Source organism: Schistocerca serialis, chromosome 8, assembly GCF_023864345.2.
Source record: "Schistocerca serialis cubense isolate TAMUIC-IGC-003099 chromosome 8, iqSchSeri2.2, whole genome shotgun sequence".
Classification (NCBI taxonomy): domain Eukaryota; kingdom Metazoa; phylum Arthropoda; class Insecta; order Orthoptera; family Acrididae; genus Schistocerca; species Schistocerca serialis.
In genome coordinates, this window is record NC_064645.1 from 619,743,786 (window position 1) to 619,765,149 (window position 21,364).

Here is a 21,364-nt window from a genome sequence, read left to right on the forward strand (position 1 = left end):
ACTTTCAAAGTAAATTATGTTGTGTGTGAGAATGTGTGATGAATTTCTTAAATCGTGGAGCATTTGACTCTCATTCAAAATTTAACACTTTAAGGACCAGCCACATAGAACAATTTTGGGTACAGAAGACCAGGCATTTATGCCATTATTTAAAATTTTACTGGAACATTTGCATTTGATATATCGTAATGGGTAAAACATGCTAAAAAAGCCCAAGCTTCGAGGTTAGTTTTTCATATTTGCTTTAGTTCTTTGATAGATTACAAATTATCCACTAATGGTAGCAAAAAGTGTAATTATCCTTAAAATTAAAAAAAAAGTGTGAAGCAAGTTCTTGAGCAGTTACACATGTAATTGGCTTTTCTGTGGAAATGTCGAAGTGCACTGGAATGCAGAGAGATACGTTGCATTCAGACCAATATCAGTTTGCTTGTTTTGCCAGTGGACTGTCTTCTTCTCCAAACCATGCTGTTACTGACAAAAGTACATGGTGCAGTGCAATCTAAACTTCAGTGCTTTGGGAGCTAACGTGTTGTATTTGCTGGAATTCGTATTTGTACTTTCGCAATACGAAAATATGCAGTGTACCCATCAAAGATCTTTCTAGAATGTGTTACTTTTCCTGGGTCTTGTTCTCTAAAGTGCCAGGAAGGTATACTCCAGTATATAAAACCTTTACTGTTCAAAGGAGTGATAAGTTTTACAGCTCTGACGGAAAGTATGTTTTCACTTAATGTGGAAAAAAATGTTCTTTCACTTGAGGTATAGTGTATTTCCTTGTGGACAAAATTGTATTTTTAGCCGAGACATCTGGGAATTTTTTTCTTGTCTGTTTATACACCCAGAAAAAAGTGAGTCTGCTTATACACCCGGAAAAGGTTGAAAATTTGTGGACCATAATTAGTCCACTAGTCCGCAGAAGGAGCAGCCGTACATTAACAGTTTACTTGTAATTGCCGTTCCTCACACATAAAGCAAGGCAGATGATAACAGTAACTCATTTGTGTTGTGTGCCAATTGTGAAGCAACACGGGCAGTATTTAGGCACATGAAACAGCACACAAACTTTTCCACAGTTTTATCAGTACAAACATAAATGCATTCGTATAACCCATTCATGCAAAAAAAGAAAAAAAATTGGTCATGGACATACTCCTTCAGTAAATTGTGAGCTGTTAACTCTATACTCATTGCTCATTAGGGATAAGTTGAAATTATTTAATTGTGCTGTGGCCATTGTTCTAGATTTTGAACTAATCGTACTGTCCTAGATGCAAACATGTTGGGACAATCGATCCAAGGTAAGTATGGGCAGGACAGGCTTCCTTGAATTTTTTATGCATATATTAAGGCTTACTGACCTACGGTCACTGGATGCCACATGGCTGTTATTCCACCCACATGTGACTTCAACATTGACTTTCTCACTCAAATTATAAACAAGGTGACATTGTTCAATCTTGTAAAATCTTATAATTTGCATAGACTTAAGAGTCTGTGAGAACAACACCTACACCCAAGACGGTCCTATACCAAATTCTTGTAAATAGAAATAAACTTAGATGTGAACAAGTATCGGCTTATTACAGTTTCTCATCCTGCTTCTCTAAAGTATTTGAAAAACTGTGTACAGTAGAGTTATGGGCTTAGTTAACAAAAAAATGCAGTACTGAGTATATCTCAGCATCGGTTTGGAGACAAGAAATCTACACGAATGACTGTATGTGACTGCATTAACACAGTACTATCTTTTGGGTGTGAAACAACTCACTACAGGCATATTTTTAGGTCCGTCAAAGGCATTGGAAACAGTGGAGCTTAAAAATTGAACATTATGTCATCAGAGGACTGACAAACAAATCTAGATTGCTTTGTTCCCAAGCAGTTGCTTACAGAAGGTCAGTATGATGTATAAAAAGACTATGTCCACAACTTCCACATTGCACAAAAACATAAACTCCTCTCAACCACCTACACCAGTTAATAAGCAACCAATTAAAACTAACATCCAGAACTCAGATTCTTGAATCTGTGGCTACAACATAATTTAAAATGGAATAAACACATTGATCAGTTACATAGTAAAATAAGTGTTGGTGCCTTGAGTTTACTGCAAGAATGTACTTGTCAGAAAGCAAAGTGCATTCTGTGCGTACATGCAGGCTCACATAGGATATATGACGTGTTATTGTGTGGTAATTCACCAACTGTCATTAGCACATGTAGAATCCAGATAAGATCCATTAACTTCATTAATGGGAGCAAAATTAGAGAGTATCAAATCCATTTTCAGAAGACAGGAGATACTAACACTATGTAACATATATATTTTTGGGACATGTAGGGGGGGGGGGGGGCAGAGCAGTTGGTATGGTATGGTATGGTATGGTATGGTAAGGTAAGGTCTGAATACAGACTAAAGAAAAAAAATTATGAACATTATACTAGAATAAACTCCAACTTCCATGTGTTACATGCTAATGCACAGCACATGTGTCTTAAGCTTTTCAATAAGTTCCCCACAAGTATAATGTCTGTTGAAGGCCGCACACAGTTTGTCAAAGTCATGAAGTATTATTTGTTGTCACTGTTTTCACTCTAAAAGAATACCTATAACAGTGAATGTGCTGGTTGTGATTAGGTGCAGCACATGGATTATTCACTGCATCAAATCTTATATAAACCTGTCACAGCGTATCGTAAATCACAATCTACCCAGCGTAAATATCAACATATTTTGTCTAACACCTGTATCACACTGTGTAATGACAGGTCACTTGGAACAAACAGGCAAATAAATAAAGTAGGGTCAAATTTATTGAACTGAGAGTAATACCTTATCTGGTGTTGTGCTATAAATGTCATAGATATTGCCATCACAGCAGAATGGCAAGATGTATTGGAAAAACATCATATGACAAATGCAGAAAAAGTGTCTGTGAAGGAGGATCATCATGTTAAATGCCAGACTTCTGTATCAACTGCTTAGGTAACCACCCTCTTTGTAGCAGGAACTGCCCTTTGTAGAAGAAAATGAAATTCAAGGAAAAGGGACCAAGAGAATTTTTGTAATCAGAGGCAAAATAATAATAATAATAATAATAAACCCCTTGGAGGCCCGGGAAAAGAATAGGCCTCCGGTATGTTCTGCCAGTCGTAAAAGGCGACGAAAAGAACAAACCACTAATAGGGCTAACCCCCCTTTTAGTGTGATTAGTTGGTTCAGGACAGAACTAAAGAAGCCTCGGACAAGCGCCGTCATGGTCGGGGACGACGCTTGAACCCTATGCCCGCCCACAATGGTAACGACACTGCTAGCCAACTGGAAAATGATTCAAATCCAAATAGAGGTGTTTTGCAGGATATGCTTCCTGCAACCACCCTAGAAGGAAAACAAAGACAGAGGATGAGATGGTCAGATGAAGTTAATCGACACCTCATGTTCTGTTATTACCAAGCAACAAACCTAGGAGCCAACACAACTGGATACAGATCACAAGTATACACAACATTTATTACCAGATACCCAGAATTAAAATTTTTAACAGAGCAACGACTAGCTGATCAGATCCGCGTAATAATCAAAAATAACAGGATACCCCAGTCAGAGTTAGAAAACATCAAACAACAAGTACTGGAACAAAATAATGTGCAATCAGAAGAAGAAGAAAATACAGTAATGGACTCAAACATCCCAGAGCAAACAAACAAAGAACATGCACCACTTAAACAGTCAGAGGAAAACGAAATCTTAAGACAGCCACCAGAACAAGCACAAATAGAACACGAAGTGACACACATGTTAGATATAGAAGAAAAATTTCAGCTGACATATATAGAATACAAAGACACAAATACAGACATTAGACCATTCTTGCATAGACCGCCAAATAACCCACAAGTCGAAACAATAATAAAAACTATCAACACAATCATACACAACAAAATAAATGAAAACACAACTATGGAAGAGTTACAACTACTGGTTTATGTAGGAGCACTCACTACACTAAATATACACACTAGGCAGAGATCAGAACCAACCAACACACAGAAGAAACCGACAAAACCAGCATGGCAACACAGGCTACAGATCAGAATAGAAAAACTGAGAAAAGACATCGGACAGCTAACACAATTTATAAGAAATGAAATGTCAGAAAAAAAAACGAAAAAGGTTAGGTAAAATCTCACAACAAGAAGCGATAGAGCAATTAGATGAAAAGAAGCAGAAATTACAAGCATTGGCCAAACGACTTAGAAGATACAAAAAAAGTGAAAATAGAAGGAAACAAAACCAAACATTCAACACAAACCAAAAGAAATTTTACCAGACAATAGATAACACACACATTAAAATAGACAATCCACCAAACATAACAGACATGGAACACTTCTGGAGCAACATATGGTCAAACCCGGTACAATATAACAGGCATGCACGGTGGATACAAGCAGAAACAGATACGTGCAAGATGATACCACAAATGCCTGAAGTGATAATTTTGCAACATGAAGTCACCCAAGCAATTAATTCTACTCACAATTGGAAAGCCCCTGGAAAAGATAAAATAGCAAATTTCTGGCTAAAGAAATTCAGCTCAACACATTCACATCTAACTAAATTATTTAACAGGTTCAAATTAATGATATAATTATAATAGAGGGAAACATTCCATGTAGGAAAAATATATCTAAAAACAAAGATGATGTGACTTACCAAATGAAAGTGCTGGCAGGTCGACAGACACACAAACAAACACAAACATACACACAAAATTCAAGCTTTCGCAACAAACTGTTGCCTCATCAGGAAAGAGGGAAGGAGAGGGAAAGACGAAAGGATGTGGGTTTTAAGGGAGAGGGTAAGGAGTCATTCCAATCCCAGGAGCGGAAAGACTTACCTTACGGGGAAAAAAGGACGGGTATACACTCGCGCACACACACACATATCCATCCAAACATATACAGACACAAGCAGACATATTTCAAAACTAAACAAAGGTCGCTACAGTATGCATACATTGATTACCAAAAAGCTTTTGATAGTGTACCCCACTCATGGTTACTACAAATATTGGAAATGTACAAAGTAGGTCCTAAATTGATACAGTTCCTAAACATAGTAATGAAAAATTGGAAAACCACACTTAATATCCAAACAAATTCAAATAATATCACATCACAGCCAATACAATTAAGCGTGGAATATATCAAGGAGACTCATTAAGTCCTTTCTGGTTCTGCCTTGCTCTGAACCCACTATCCAACATGCTAAATAATACAAATTATGGATACAATATTACTGGAACATACCCACACAAAATCACACATCTGCTATACATGGATGATCTAAAACTACTGGCAGCAACAAATCAACAACTCAACCAATTACTAAAGATAACAGAAGTATTCAGCAATGATATAAATATGGCTTTTGGAACAGACAAATGTAAGAAAAATAGCATAGTCAAGGGAAAACACACTAAACAAGAAGATTTCGTATTGGATAACCACAGCGACTGCATAGAAGCGATGGAAAAAACAGATGCCTATAAATATCTAGGATACAGACAAAAAATAGGAATAGATAATACAAATATTAAAGAAGAACTAAAAGAAAAATATAGACAAAGACTCACAAAAATACTGAAAACAGAATTGACAGCAAGAAACAAGACAAAAGCTATAAATACTTATGCTATACCAGTATTGACCTACTCATTTGGAGTAGTGAAATGGAGTAACACAGACCTAGAAGCACTCAATACACTTACACAATCACAATGCCACAAATATAGAATACATCACATACATTCAGCAACTGAAAGATTCACATTAAGCAGAAAGGAAGGAGGAATGGGATTTATCGACATAAAAAACCTACATTATGGACAGGTAGACAATTTAAGAAAATTCTTTATAGAACGAGCAGAAACTAGCAAAATACACAAAGCAATCACTCATATAAATACATCGGCTACACTACTGCAATTTCATAACCACTTCTACAACCCTTTAGATCACATAACATCAACAGATACGAAGAAAGTAAATTGGAAAAAGAAAGCACTACACGGCAAGCACCCGTATCATCTAACACGGCCACACATCGATCAAGATGCATCCAACACATGGCTAAGAAAAGGCAATATATACAGTGAGACGGAAGGATTCATGATTGCAATACAGGATCAAACAATAAACACCAGATATTACAGCAAGCATATTATTAAAGATCCCAATACCACAACAGATAAATGCAGACTTTGCAAACAACAAATAGAAACTGTAGATCACATCACAAGTGGATGTACAATACTAGCAAATACAGAATACCCCAGAAGACATGACAATGTAGCAAAAATAATACATCAACAGCTTGCCTTACAACATAAACTTATAAAACAACATGTTCCCACATACAAGTATGCACCACAAAATGTACTGGAGAACGATGAATACAAATTATACTGGAACAGAACCATTATAACAGATAAAACAACAACACATAACAAACCTGACATCATACTCACCAATAAAAAGAAGAAATTAACACAACTAGTCGAAATATCCATACCCAATACAACAAATATACAAAAGAAAACAGGCGAAAAAATTGAAAAATATATCCAACTGGCTGAGGAAGTCAAGGACATGTGGCATCAGGATAAAGTTGACATTATACCAATTATACTATCAACTACAGGAGTCATACCACACAATATCCACCAGTACGTCAATGCAATACAGCTACGTCCAAACTTATATATACAACTACAGAAATCTGTAATTATTGACACTTGTTCAATTACCCGAAAGTTCCTAAATGCAATGTAACATATACTGTACAGTTAAAAGGAAGTCACGCTTGATGAAGGTCCGCGTCACTTTCCATTTTTAACCAGACTTAACGTCTGAGAAAGTATAGAAATAATAATAATACTCTGCAATGTCACATTGTCTCAACTTAATGTGTGTCAACTATGAGAGAAGAAAGTCAAAGTCAGTGCTGCCATGAAAACACAGGCAGCAGACAAGGTGTAAATGTATGTGCAATACTGCCCATGTTATTAATTCTGTAACTACTACACCAGTTCCAGCAGAGGTTTGCTACCAAGCTGCAAAGACAACCATAAATGACAAAGCATTACAGCTCACCACACACCATCAAGTCATAGCTGTTCTGATTTACACGACATCAAGAATAACTGTGTTCTCCCTGTCTCTGCCATTTCAGGAAATTTAGTACAGTGAGTCCCTTGAGGATGTCATTTGCAAACTTCCCTTACTTTCATGCATCATGTGCAATGGGGCTCTGTGTACGCAGACGTAGAGTAATGGATGATTCGTGTTGTCAAATGATATGTGCCACCTCAGTACATGGAAAACATTTCAGCACTGTAAACATATCATCCACAGACTTTGACTTGTCAGTTTGATGTCATCCATTAACTGATACTGTCCATTAAGAAATGGTAGAGTGTTTGCTCTCAGGTGGCCATTTTCCATTTGGGTCTATCAGCATCTATCACGAGGCCAAGTGAATGGTTAAATAAAGCCAGCATGCCCCTTTACAGCAACCAGGTTGTATTCCAACATGAATACAACACATATGACATGTAACTACCATTATTAACAGGGATACTGATGTCATACCAAAGATGTGATCAGGAACAGTCAAGCAGTGCTGCAGAAGGTCCAGCATAATTTGTCTGCTGACAATCTTGCAGCTTTTCATATTACCTCAGGAAGAGTGCAGTTCATTATCAAAGAGAGGGGAAAAAAAGAAAGAGAAACAGAAATGAAAAGAATTTTAATTGTATTACCCTTTTCACACCACACACCAGTAAGGGTATGGGAGTCAAAAAGGAGGATCAGTGGACAAGGTGAGACAAGTGTTGCAGTGGCCACATAGGAAAAATGCCGAAGTGCTTCAAAGAAATTACATTTAATGCCAATGAAGATCCCACATTCCAATGCAGATGGCAGTTAGCCAAGAGGACATAGATTTTCAGTACCACCAGCACTGAAGAGTACAACCACCCCTTTCTTCCTTCCCCCCCCCCCCCCCCCCCCCCGTCTTCCTTTTTTTCTTCTCACCCCCCCCCCCACCCCGCCCTTGCTCCCCTCACCCCCCAAGCTACACCGATAAGCCAAAACATTTTAACCACAGCTCACCACAACATTGGATGCCACCTAGTGGCATTACAGGCATATGACATGGTAACAAAAGTGTGTAAGTACAGGAGACATGGACTGGGGACCACCCTAGGGAAGATGATATCTGCAAATGGGGAAATCCATTGAGATAGCGGTTTTGGCAAAGGGTAGGTTATTATTACGCAGAGCCTGTGAATGAGTATCTCAAAAATGGCGAAACTGGTCAAATGCTCATGTGATACTGTCGTGAGCATCTACGGAAAGAGGTAGAAGGATAGTGAAACTACCACTAGGTGCTAAATGGTGGATGTCCACAACTCTCCACAGAATGTGGGGTTTGGAGGCGTGTCTGATCTATAAAGTAGGATAGATTATGATGATGTATGGCATCTCTGCACAATGCGGGTGCACACACAACTGATTCAGAGCAGACCATGCATTGTACATTGTTGAACATGAAGCTCCGTGGCAATTACAATTGCAGCAGGCATGAGACCAATGGGATTTGATCATCGATCAAACGAAATGTGTCAGCTCTTTGGGTAAATCATCTTTTTCCTACAGTAGGTTAACGGTCATCACAAATGCTTTCATTGAGCTGAACGGTGGCACGAAACATGCAGTGCATCACGGAGCAGTATTATGCTATGGGAGACAATCTCCTGTACTTGCCAGGGACTTGTGGTAGTAATCGAAGACATGCTGACATTTGCAAACTACCTGCATCCTGTCATGCTTTGTGTCTTCCCTGATGGCGATATATTTCAGCAGTATAATTTTCCATGTCTTGGAGCCAGAACTGTGTTGCAGTGGTTTGAGGAGCATTATAGTGAATTTACCCTGATGTCTTGGCAACCAAATTTGCCTCGTGTAAATCCTATGGAAACCATCTGGGTCACTATCGGGCATCATCATCACGTGCACAAATCAGTGGCCTGTTATTTAAATGAACTGCATGACCTGTGACTTTGTATAGACATTTAATGGCACATACTTCCACAAACCACCAACAAACCGTCAGATCTCTGATATGCAGAATCAGTGATGTATTTCATTCCAGAGACAGACAAAGAAGTTATAAGCAGGTGTTCATAATGTTTGGCTCATCAGTGTATAGTATGCATTACCTGTGGCTTGCAATATGACACCAAGGCCGAACTGTATAAGGAGATGATGTGACATTTGAATATTTGAGTTGGAAAACTCCTTCTTAATAGTCAAAATATCCACGGGTGTGCTGCCGGTCTACAGTGTCCAACGGGCACAATATTTCGGCGATCATACATGTCGCCATCATCAGGTGAACTGACGGACTGAGCTCCTGTGAACGTGCCGGCACGGAGATCCGTACGCTATGGCTGCTCAGAGGGAACTGGGTTTGGTCGCCTGATGATGGCGACATGTATGATCGCTGAAATATTGTGCCCGTTGGACACTGTAGACCGGCAGCACACCCGTGGATATTTTGACTATCAAATACGCCGGGAGAAACTCAAGAATCTCCTTCTTAATGCTTGTTAACATAATCTGGTCTGAGGGCAATACACAGGCTCTTCGAGAGAAGCAGTCATAATCCCCTCCTGATATCCTGAAAGGGTCATTCCAGCTGAGGTAATTATTGCAATGTAACACTTACCAGTTAAATAGGGATGACATTATAATGGATCATCAACAGCTGTTTAGCATACACTCTAGAAACAAGAAAACTCACCAGACACCTTTAGTGCACTTTTCTGTATGTACCACTCTACACTCGACAATCTAAAAACCCTGAGGCAGTGATACAATAGCCATTTTTTGCATAGATGATACTTCATGGGGATGTATTGTCATCATACCCAGAAATCAATTCAAAGTCTGAAAGCAGAGGTGTCAGTGAAGTACAACACTAACCACAAAAAGTGTTTTTATTATGGACACCAACATACAAGCAGAACAAAGGAGTTTTCTGAATGAAGAATGCTAGTATTTAAACAAACGTTACATAGTCAAGAACTTGCAGCCACTATAAATGCAAGAAACTTCAAGGACCTTCTAGAAATAAAATAACAAATACAGTATTTGCTGGTGATTTGATTTGAATGGGCGACCCATAGCATGCCAGCTAGCACTGCAAATTGGAAGTCTGCATTATTCCATCTCCTAGAGAAACAGTGATTCACCATTTCAGGAGGAGCTGACTGCAGCTTTGTAGAGCTAGTGCTTATCAGTGGTCTTCTGTTTGTCAGTGCTGGAAGAGCCTCACATTCGGGTCATTTTTTCATCCTCTGGTGAGGTAGCCCCTCCCATCAAAGATTTACAATAATTGAGTGAGCCTACAGTTCCATTGAACAAAAAGCCCCCCCTCTTTGGTCTCTACCTCATGACTTTAGTTGGACTTCATACTGAGGACATGGACAATGTCTCAGTGCTTTTGACTGATTGGTGAAAGTTCATAATACTCAGTTTGTATGTAACATCCGACAATCGATGAAGGATAATGATACAACCTGAAGTAGCATTTTAATACTTTTTCCGATAGTCTCATATTCTGCACAGGGGTAAAAATCCGTATGAAGTCTCTTTGGCTATATCTCACTGGCCAGTGCTTGGTGTTATATATCTTAGGCAATTAACCTGTAAGAAGACTGCACTGACCAATAAATATAAACAAGCTGAAAATAATTTTAATCAAAGTTAGGCATTCCAAGTAAGAGTTAAATGAGTTTTGCAATGATTTCTGGCTTGCACTAAAATTTTGACTGTCGAAAAACCACAAAATTTTTAACTTTTTTTCAGTTTCTCGCTTATGACTCAAAAAGATACATCCTACAGAAAATTCCCAAGACATTGAAATGAAAGAGTATAAAATTTTGTGTAGAATGGCACACTTAAAAATTAAAATTGTTTTAGCCACAATCAATCATCAAAGGTTGACAATTTTTACCAACTAGCTGGAAAAGTGGGTGATGCTCATGTTCCAACGTCTTTGACTCAATAAAAGCTACTCCAAATGAAAAGTATCATCCAGATGGAAGTTGTAAATCATTCAGTTCTGCTTAAAAAGGGTTCCTAAATTTTAAATTCACTCACTCTTTTGCAAAGATACAAATAAAAATGTGGAAGTAATATTTGTAGTTCTTGAATCCTGCTAAGATTTTTTCATGAAGTCAAATTACTTTTGAATCCAAATCATCTACATTCGTCAATATTTTCATATGGTTTCAGCACTTCAACAGTTCATTGAATCTGAGAGAACTGGGGGTTGGGAGCTGCAAACTATCAGGCATAAAGAATGTGATACCTTACTTTTACACAAGTGGCCATTTTAACTATGCCAATTCTGGCGAAATTTACTTGGAGGAACATGATAAAAAAAACTCACTCCTTTCAAAGACAAGTACTTTGTTGTCATCAGACGAACCAAAAAAAAAAAAATACAGATTAGGGTTACGGTCAGATGTGACTATTGAACAGGTTCTCAAGATGGTTATATCCTCATGTGGGGCTTGACACGAGAATGGGGGATTACATGTGGAACTGCGGCTTCGTGGACTGCTGGAACGTCAACAGCAGTGATATTACACACCAAATTGTAGAATTCTGTGGTGTTCTGTGAACTCATCAAAACAACATATTGATGTCACAGGTTCTTGGCTGAAGAGGGACAAAACTGATGTGGAGAAATTCTGGGGACAAAGGCATGCAAAATGTCAAAGGGGGGGAAAAAAAACTTTAAGAAAGTGCCATTCCTGAGAAAGAACTGAGTAGTGTCCCTACGAGGTATGAAGTGTACAGTCAAGATGAATAGTGATCCAGCCCACGTCAGTCCTGATAAAATTTTCCATTGAATCCTTTTCCATATGAAGTCACCACAACAGCTTGAGTCATACTTCGCCTTTGAATTAATCCCATATCAATTAATTCTTTTTGCCGACGATGGAATAATGAGCAAGACAAGAAAATTGGACCAATTTAAACTTTTCAGCCCACTCCATGTTAAAATCACAACAGTGCAGACTTCGTCAATGATGGTGGGTTACTCTAACACCAAGTTGCATGAAAAACTGATGAAGTGTTTTCCATCATCCTGGAAAAGTACGTGAACTACATCAAGAAAACATTTTAGGTCCAATTGTACCACAGTGGTTGTTGGATACCCTGAAGAGGGAGCTGAGAAAAGCATAAAAATCTATTGTATGTGCCCAAAGAGAGCTAGGTCATCTGCTTCTCCTGTATTTTATAAGACAATGTCACCAATTACAACAAAATAATGTGTCTTACTAAATGAGCTTAATAAGAAACGTCTTGTCTCAAAGTTGATAGAAAAATAGTATGATGAATGGTATCAAGTCAAGAAGGCCATTGAGGACACAGACTTCTTGATTGTTGGGACAGCCATAGAAATGTTGAAACAGGTAACTCAATGTCTTCATTGGTGGGAAAGATACTGATTTTTTGGTCCTTCTGACTGACGATATGGCTGATGGTAGTGAGCATGGAGAATCCTCTTGAATACTGTGCTTTGAAGCCTGGAAAAGGCAACCAAGAGACATTAATTTACTCCACCATCAGTTCTGAGCTCTCAAAAGAAGTCAAAAACATGTTTCTTCTTCTTCTGCCTTCAGTGGCAGTGACACCACCACTACATTTTCCAACAGGGAAAAAATCAAATTTATAAACATATTTCAAAAGAACACAAAAGTCCAATATGTCACATCCACATCAGACATAATGGATCACAAGGTCACTCCTGTTAAGGTCACTGAGGCACATATGTAGTTTAATGAAATTTGTCTGCAGCTGTTGCTGAGAGGGGGGGGGGGGGGGGGAACTTTCAGTTTGGCATGTTTGCCTACTACTGAAGCTGCCACTAGCCAGCACGCTGTCAGGGTCTCCATCAGGTTCAGGTCTGGAGGAACAATCAACTGGATAAACTGAAACGAGAATGCAAGACCACAAAAAACAGTATGATCCCCATTGCAACCACCAGTGCTCCAGTAACTGCTCAACACAATATCTTGTGTATGCAAGAAGATATACCATGCAGCCTGTTCCTGTAGGAAAGTGTCCATAATATGCCTGGCTACATGCAGTGATTGCAAGGGGCTTTCGTGACTTAACTCTCTAACAGAAGAGGACATCTTCCTTAATTCAAAAAAGTTTGACAGTGAGATTGACATCACCAAGGAGGAAACGGCATTTCGTTCCCAGGACCATGTCCCCCAGAATACAGAAAAAAAACAGCAAAAAATAAATTATAAATGAGTATAAATACAGAACAATGATTGGTAAATGAATATTTGTATAAAGTTTATCCCACATCAGTTTTATTCTGTAACTGAAATATTTTTCCATTAATAAAATCTTTCGTTTGATATGTTTTTTTTCCATTTTTAAACCTGTTTATTATCATCTTGGACTGGCACGGTAATTGATTAATATGTATACATAGAGCTAACTACCCAGGTAGGTAAGTAGTTAGGTACCTAACTAATTTGCCCCTAAATTTGAATATTTGGATGAATGTGGATGATACGGGGTTCAAAAGTAATTTGACTTCACAAAAAAGACGTAGCATGTATTTAGAATATTTTCACATTTTTATTTGTATCTTTGCAAATGAGTTAGTGAATTATAACATTTTAGTAGCCATTTTTGACTACATGCATTGGATCATGAACATAATTCACTTTTCCACCAAGTCGATAAAAATTACTGATCTTCAGTTATCAATTTTAGCTGAATGGTTAAGCCAATTTCAGTTTTTAAGTATGTATTCTCCACAACATTTTATTTGCTTTCATTTTGGTCTCTTGAGAATTTTGTGAAGGATGTTCTGTTTTTGAGTTATAAGCAAGAGACTGAAAAAAATAGTAGTCTAAAAATTTCATGGTTTTTCGGTCCTCAAGAGTTAAACACAAGCCAGAAATCATTGCATTCTCATTTAACTCTTATTTTGGATGCCTGATGTTGATTAAAAGTATTTCCAGATTGTGTGTATTTATTGGCCAGCAAAAGTCTATTTTGCCCACACCAACAGTACTCAGTTCTCTTGGGTGTCTAGAGACATGCACATTTGGTCCTGGTCTTTCATGTAGTCATCCTGAGTATCATCTGATAGAAATGGGAACCGTGTACCCATTGGCATATCCTCCTCGTGATCATGTAGCAGAAGATTGGTGTGAAGGATGTAGTGTCTTGCTCTACTGTGTTACATATGAATGTCATGGTGGGTACTATTGTATCCCAATTTCTCACTTTAACATCAACATATAAGAGTATATCTGCCAACATATTTTGAAAGCTTTCTATGAGGTCATTCGTTTGTGGATGGTAGGCAGTTGTCATCCTGTGAGAGTTATCACATTGTGAAATTACTTCTGATACTAGACTCAACGGAAAAACTTTTCCAGCCCTCATAGATCATCATACAGGGTTCTTCGTGCTTCAGGATGATTTCTTGTACCATAAACCTAGCAATTTCCAAAGTTGGGATAGTTGGCACAGCTTTGGTGACAGTATAGTGGGTGATGTAGTATGTGCAGATTTCTATAAATCAATTGTGGTTTATTGGCCTCAGGATTCTCCCCAAGAAGTTGATTCTTATCCAGTGGAATGGCTCACTTGCATCTGTATTTGGTGTCAGATGTCCTGAAGGTAATTTTGGGATGTGCTTCCACCACTGGCACTCCTTATAGTGGCTCACATAGCTTGTAATGGGTAAGTAGAGACTTGGTCAGTGATACTTGTGTAGAGCCGTCACAAATCCCAGGTGGCCAGATGTTGGAGTATTATGGAATAATATCAGGATAGCTGGCCTTAGATGTGCTGGGATGACGAGCAACCATTTTCACCTCATTGGATCATGGTTCCACTTATATAATGTTCCATTTATTAATTGGAATTCTCCTTTGGTCAGTTCCTTCCTCCTCCTCCAAGGCTTCTGTGGTTTTCAGCACTGCTGGATCTTACCTCTGTGTAACAGCAATGTTATTTAATGCAGCGATGACAAAGATTTCTTCCATACTGCACTGTTCCATCTAAGGATTCATTGAAAGTCAGTTGACATCATTATGTTTCCATCTGCTGTGATGTCATTCTCATGAAGTCTTAAGTGTCCATCTTGCCAGTCGACCTGACACATCCTTCTGGCTAATCAGACAGTGTAGATAATAGTGGTCCGTCACAACAATAAATGGTTTGCCAAATAAAAATGACTGAAACTTGTTGATAGCCCAAAAAACTACAAGAAAAATCTTTCTCAGTTGTAGTGTATCCCTGCAGCAGTCATCGCAAGGGACATTCCTTGGTAGAAAAGTGCTTTACAAATTGCTGGTAGTACGTGCAAATCCAAAGAAAATGACTTACAATATGAATGTGCTCAGGAGACTTTAGCAATCAGGCAGATGTCTGCAGTCTGAACACTCTTCAGCATGGTTGTCATGTGGCCTAGATGTTCTGGAAATGTCTGGAAAATTGACAGTAGTATCCAGATAGCAAAGACATGTCATCCATTTGTAATATCAAAGCAAATTGTCCATCGTGAACTTGAAAGTGGCTGGAGGGTTGTATAGTCCAAGTAGCATGACTTTTAATGCACAGAGGCCATCTTTTTCCTGCCAGCCTCATCAACCTTGATTTGTCAATAGCTTGTCTGCATGTCCATAGTTGAGACGCACTTTTCTCCTTGCAACAAGCAGTCTAGTGTGCCATCAGTGTGCAGTAGTTGTGTAGTTGTTGGTATAACTACCCCCCCCCCCCCCCCCCCCACCATGATCTTGCAACATCTTCACTTCTTCCTCCTGGGTTACCTGTCGTTCAGCTTGCCACATCTGATATGAACACTGGCTAATTGGTGGCTGATCCCCAATCTTGATACAGTGTTGTACCATGGGCCACATTGTGTGTCTTTTCACTTCTTCAGAATTCGAAACATGATGCAGAATGGGTAACACTGGCAGATATTGTTCCTCAGGTCAGATTCTATTGGCATTTCAGTAATAGTGTCATGCTGTGCATTGTCTGTAGTTGTAGCAGAACACGATTCCTCCTCAGTGGCACTAAGCTGCCCTTCCTGGACTGAATTTGGGTGTCCCTATCTTTTGTGAGCCTGAGCAGTTTTTTTGTATTTACCAAAAGCTTCAAAGTTTAACTGAGCATCTAGATTGATAACTGGAACTTGTTTCATCGATGACAGCAGGATAACATTTTCAGTGGTAAACAACCATCCAGAGCAGTGTTTGATATGTGTGCCTGTTGGAATAGCTTCATAAATCTGGACCTCTGATTTTACACAGTCTATTACTGCTTGTGATTTATGCAAGAAACCATCCAAGAATAACATGATTACATTCTATTGAAGCGACATATTCGAAGGACTGTGTTCTGTCATTGATAGTTATTCTTGCAGTTCCTGTTCTTGTCAACTTAATGTATTTCACACTTGCTACCTCCAGCGCTATTGCTTTCATATCAAAAATTCTTGTCTTCTTCTACTGACAGTGATAAGAATTCAACATTAGAGAAAAAAGAAGTCCCCGAGTCAACTTACACTCAAACAGGTTGACCGTTATTGATGACAATGAGGTTTTCAAACTTCTTGGTAACTGTCATCTATGGAGGATTTTCATTTGTAGTGGTATCACCTCAGTAGGTAGTCATTTTACATATTTTTCCTGTATTCAGTGGCTGTTATCTGACAACTATATGAATGAGCCTTCTGGGATTGTCTTATTATTATAATGTGATCCTCTCAGGGTGGTTTTGCAATAGCCATCAAAAGCATAGTGTCCCCAGTCAGGAGCCTTGTCCAGTGCTGTCTATCTGTGATTTTTCTTTGTTCTCTGCCTTGCCTTCCTGTCTTGAGACGACTCCTGGACAACTGCTCACAGGCTTCAGTCTTTACCATGGTAAATGTATATACAAATTTTAACTGTGTACATCACATTTTTAGTATCTTCCGTTGGGCGAAAATTGCTCTTAATTTTAAGGATTCAGTAAAGTTCCTGGGCTACATTCTGATGAAAAGCTCACCTAGGTGCCATATCTGAAGCATCTCAGACGAAGAGCTCTCAAAACTTTGACTGTCTTAAAGGCTGTAGTGGCAGACACTTGAGGGACCAAGGAATAAGTTCCTCATGGTGCAATATGCCTATAATGGCTAGTTAATTCCTAGTCTCTGCCCTTTAATCTTCTTGGGCAACTGTCAGCAGAATCTTCTTGGCCAACCAACAGCAGAGCATGTATATGTAAACTACAGAAGAGAATAAATTTATATTCTTTGGTGCATAGCTCGATGCACTCGTAAAGACACTGGAACAAATAAGATGCAATTGGTGGAATAACTTATGCATCTGCTGTAATGCACAAAGTGCCCTACAGACCTTTCATTAAATGTGCCCAGCAGACAGTGGTCCAAAACATACAAGATGCACACTTACTCCAACTGGAAGGAAAGGAATCAATTATTGACAAAATTATTTAATTGGATAGATTAAAAATCTACTCACCAAGTGGCATCAGAACACACAAATAAAAGACAGTTGTGATTGGCAAGCTTTCAGAGCCAGTGGCTCTTTCTTCAGGCAGAAGGGTTGAAGGGGAAGGAAGAAGGGTGAAGGAAAAGGACTTGAGAAGTTTCGGGAAAGTGATAGATTTTGGGAAAGTCACCCAGAACCAGGGGTCAGGTGAGACTTACCATACGAGATGAGAAGGAAAGACTGATTGTTGGGGACTGGATTGGGCGAGATTTGAAAACCTGAGAGCTTAAAGGTGGAAGACAGGGTAATATGCAAGACAGAGATTACCACTAAAACATTGTGTATGAGTTAATAAGAGTGAGAAGCTAAGTGAATTGTATGCAACACAGGGGACAGTGAAAAATAGATGAGAAAGACAGTGAAAGATGTAGAAAACTAAAACGGAGTGAAGCAAAGACTAGTTACAGTAAAGAAAAGCTGAAACAGAAGAAGTTACCGTAAATTAAGGCCAGGTGGGTGACAAGAACCAAGGACATGTTATAGTGTTAGTTCCCACCTGCAGAGTTCTGAGAAACTGGTATCTTGGGAGGAAGAATCCAGGTGGTGCTTGTGGTGAAACAGGCACAGAGGTCACAAATGTTGTGTTGTAGAGCATGCTCTGCAACCGGATATTGTGAGTTTCCAGTATATACTCTCTGCTATGCCCATTCATCCTAATTGATAATTTGTTGGTAGTCATGCCGATGCAGAAGGCTGAACGGTGTTTACGTAATAGCTTGTCTATGACTTGTTGTTCCGCAGGTGGCTGTCTCTTTATTTGTGGTTTCAGTTGCCTGAGACTGCAGTTGTGTATATGAGCTGCGTTTGCGAGCGCGCGTGTGCACGTACATGTGGTGTTGATGAAAGCCTTAATCGCTGAAAGCTTTAATTGTGAGAGTCATTTTGTTGTGACTATCTCCGATTCAGCATCTCTGCTATGTGGGAGTAGCAACTTTCCTTCTCATAATATTGTTACATTCCATCCAGGATTTTCCATTGTCATATTTAATGTAAGAGAAGGTCTAGGTTTTAGACTTGTCCATATCTCCTTTGCATTCTTATCGTAGTGTTTGAATGATAAGTCTTCACCCCAAACAATCTGAAAATTTTGTCCCTAATTACATGTATGTTAACAACTTTAAAAGTTTAGAAAAAATGGTGAGTGCTTACTTTGCTGCATTTTTACATTGTTTCACTATTTTTAAATATATGTGGGATTGTAGGAAACATAGTATTGGGTTAGTGTTGTTGTCATTCTGTTTAAACACACCTTGTTTCATAGTTGTACATTCAATGTAGTTTTCAGCTTTATTAGCAACTTACATAGTTGCTGCAATTGTTGATTGGGCAGTTCAGCGTGCAAGTTGGTTGAAATAGGCCATATTAGGTGTGCTTTCATATGGCTCCTTAGTATTAGACCAATGACCTCGCTGTTTGGTCTCTTCCCCCAAACAACCAAAATCCTCAGTATTGTATACCAACATTGTCAGTGTAGGGAAGAAAAAAAGTAGAAATTAAGCCATATTCACCTGTCCGCTCCATAAATCTGTGTTCATTACATTTATTCTTCATGTTTTGGAAGGATGGGTAAGTAAAAATTTGGCTAAGTTACCCCATATAATTAACCAAATTGATGCTTTGTATGTAACATTTTAGGTTTGTTGCAGATGTCAAATTTCATATGTAGACCACTTATTCTGTACTCACTTATAGGTCCTTGTGCATAAGATGATTTGTTCTGCATGTGACAAAATACTATTTTCGTACCTATGTAAATATTTTTTGTTTGCTTTCAGGATTCTGGAAGTGGCACACCAGTCACTTTGCGGGTTGATGCAGAGGGTTTTTACCTTTATTGGGTGGATCAGAACAAGGTAACTGTGTCTTTTATGAAATGATGAGTTGTCAACGGCAGTTCCTTCTTGTGTGTTACCCTTGATTAATACTTAAAATTAATTTAGAAACTACTTCATAATACTTCGGAAATTTATAGACAATCCGGCCCTTTTAAATTGATGCTTATAATGTAGGAACAGTAACAAGTGCACTTATGTTTAAGTCTAAAGTGATGTTTTTTATTATTTTTTTAAATGATGGTGAATTTTGCTGTGGACTCTGGTGCTAATAAAATATCCCAGTCAGGTAATGACAGCTGCAGGAGACCCCAAGTATTAATTTAAGACCCAAAGAAATGTTCCCTGAAAATGGGGTGCTTAAAATCCCAGTGATCAACTGCAGATGCAAAGTCTTTGGAGTTCAAAACATTCCTAAAAATGAATAGTGCTTTTACTTAAAGCTAGATAAAGAAGTAGTAGTTTCATATCTCAAGGAGGGAATCGTAACACTTACCTCTGAGCAGGAGCATGTAGAGCAACTATGACACAGGTTTAAAAGAATTGTTTACTAAGCACTGGATAGCTATGTTCCTAGTAGAACCGTTCATGACAGGTGGGGCCTTTCAAAGGATAGTCTCTATAAAGAAAGTTCTAAAGAAACAGCAACTATTGCATAATAGTTGTAAAACAAAACATAAGGCTCTACATACACTGATGAGCAAAAACATTTTGACTACTGCCCACTACAGGATTGAATTGCACCTGATGGCATTGTGGGTATGTGACAGAGTAAGAAAACTATGTGAGCAGAGCAGAAATAAATTGGCAATCATTCTAATGCTGATAGGGGTCATGCAAATGAGGAAATCCACTGACATAAGAAACTTTGACAAAGGGCAAATTGCTATAACACAGCACCTGGGAGTGAACATGTTGAAAACACGGAAGCTGTTCAGCTCTTCATGTGCTACTGCACCTGTGAAAGTGGTTGAAGGATGATGTAACCATGAGCAGACAAGAAGATGGTGGCTGTCCATGCCTCATCACAGTACTTGGAAGTTAAAGACTTGCCTGCTCAGTAAGATAAGCAGTGATCTGTGGCGTATTTGATGACATAGTACAATGCTGGTGCAGGCACAAGTTTTTCAAAGCACACTGTTCAGTGCATCGTTAAACATGGGACTGCACAGCAAATGACCCGTGCTTGTTCCTCTGATGACCCAGCAACATTGTCAATTATGATTGCAGTGAGTATGGTTTCATGAAGATTAGTCTGTGGATGAAAGGAAATATGTTGTCTGGTCAGGTGAACCAGGTATCTTGTTACACTGGATTGATGGTTGTGTCCGAGTACACTGTTACCTAGGTGAATGGCTGCTTCAAGCATGTTCTGCACAACAAACTCAAGTCAATGGGGACATTCACCTGATCTCCTACAGGACCTGAGAAATGAATCACATACACCGTGGCAGTTGTAGACTATGTGAATATTACTGCAGACCATCTGCATTCCTTCATCCTTGATGTCCTCCTTGATGGCAATGGTATCTTCCAGCAGGCTAATTATCTGTGTCACAAGGTCACAGTTGTGCTACTTTGATTTGAGGAGAATGGTAGTGAACTTGAGATGATGTCTTGGCTGGTGGAATACATCCAAGAAATTATCTGGTCCCAGCTCCACAGCCACATGCCACCAGCCCATAATTTATGGGAATTGCATGACCTGTGAGTAGACATCTGGTGTCACATACCTCTGGAAACCTACCAAGGACGTGTGGGAACTGTGTCACACAGAATCACTGCTGTATTGTATTCCAAAAGTGGCTCAGCACACTAATAAGCAGGTGTTTTGTCTCGTCAGTGTAT

The 21,364-nt window shown here is 38.9% G+C and overlaps 1 protein-coding gene across 1 annotated transcript in view; it reads left to right on the plus strand.

The window, feature by feature from the left end:
* The window catches only part of LOC126416261 (1-phosphatidylinositol 4,5-bisphosphate phosphodiesterase classes I and II), a 395,393-nt gene that overhangs the window by 86,014 nt on the left and 288,015 nt on the right, over positions 1-21,364 (plus strand). The window contains exon 3 of the mRNA XM_050083891.1: positions 19,460-19,537. Coding sequence (XP_049939848.1) covers positions 19,460-19,537 — 78 coding nt within the window. The remainder of the gene's footprint in view (positions 1-19,459; positions 19,538-21,364) is intronic.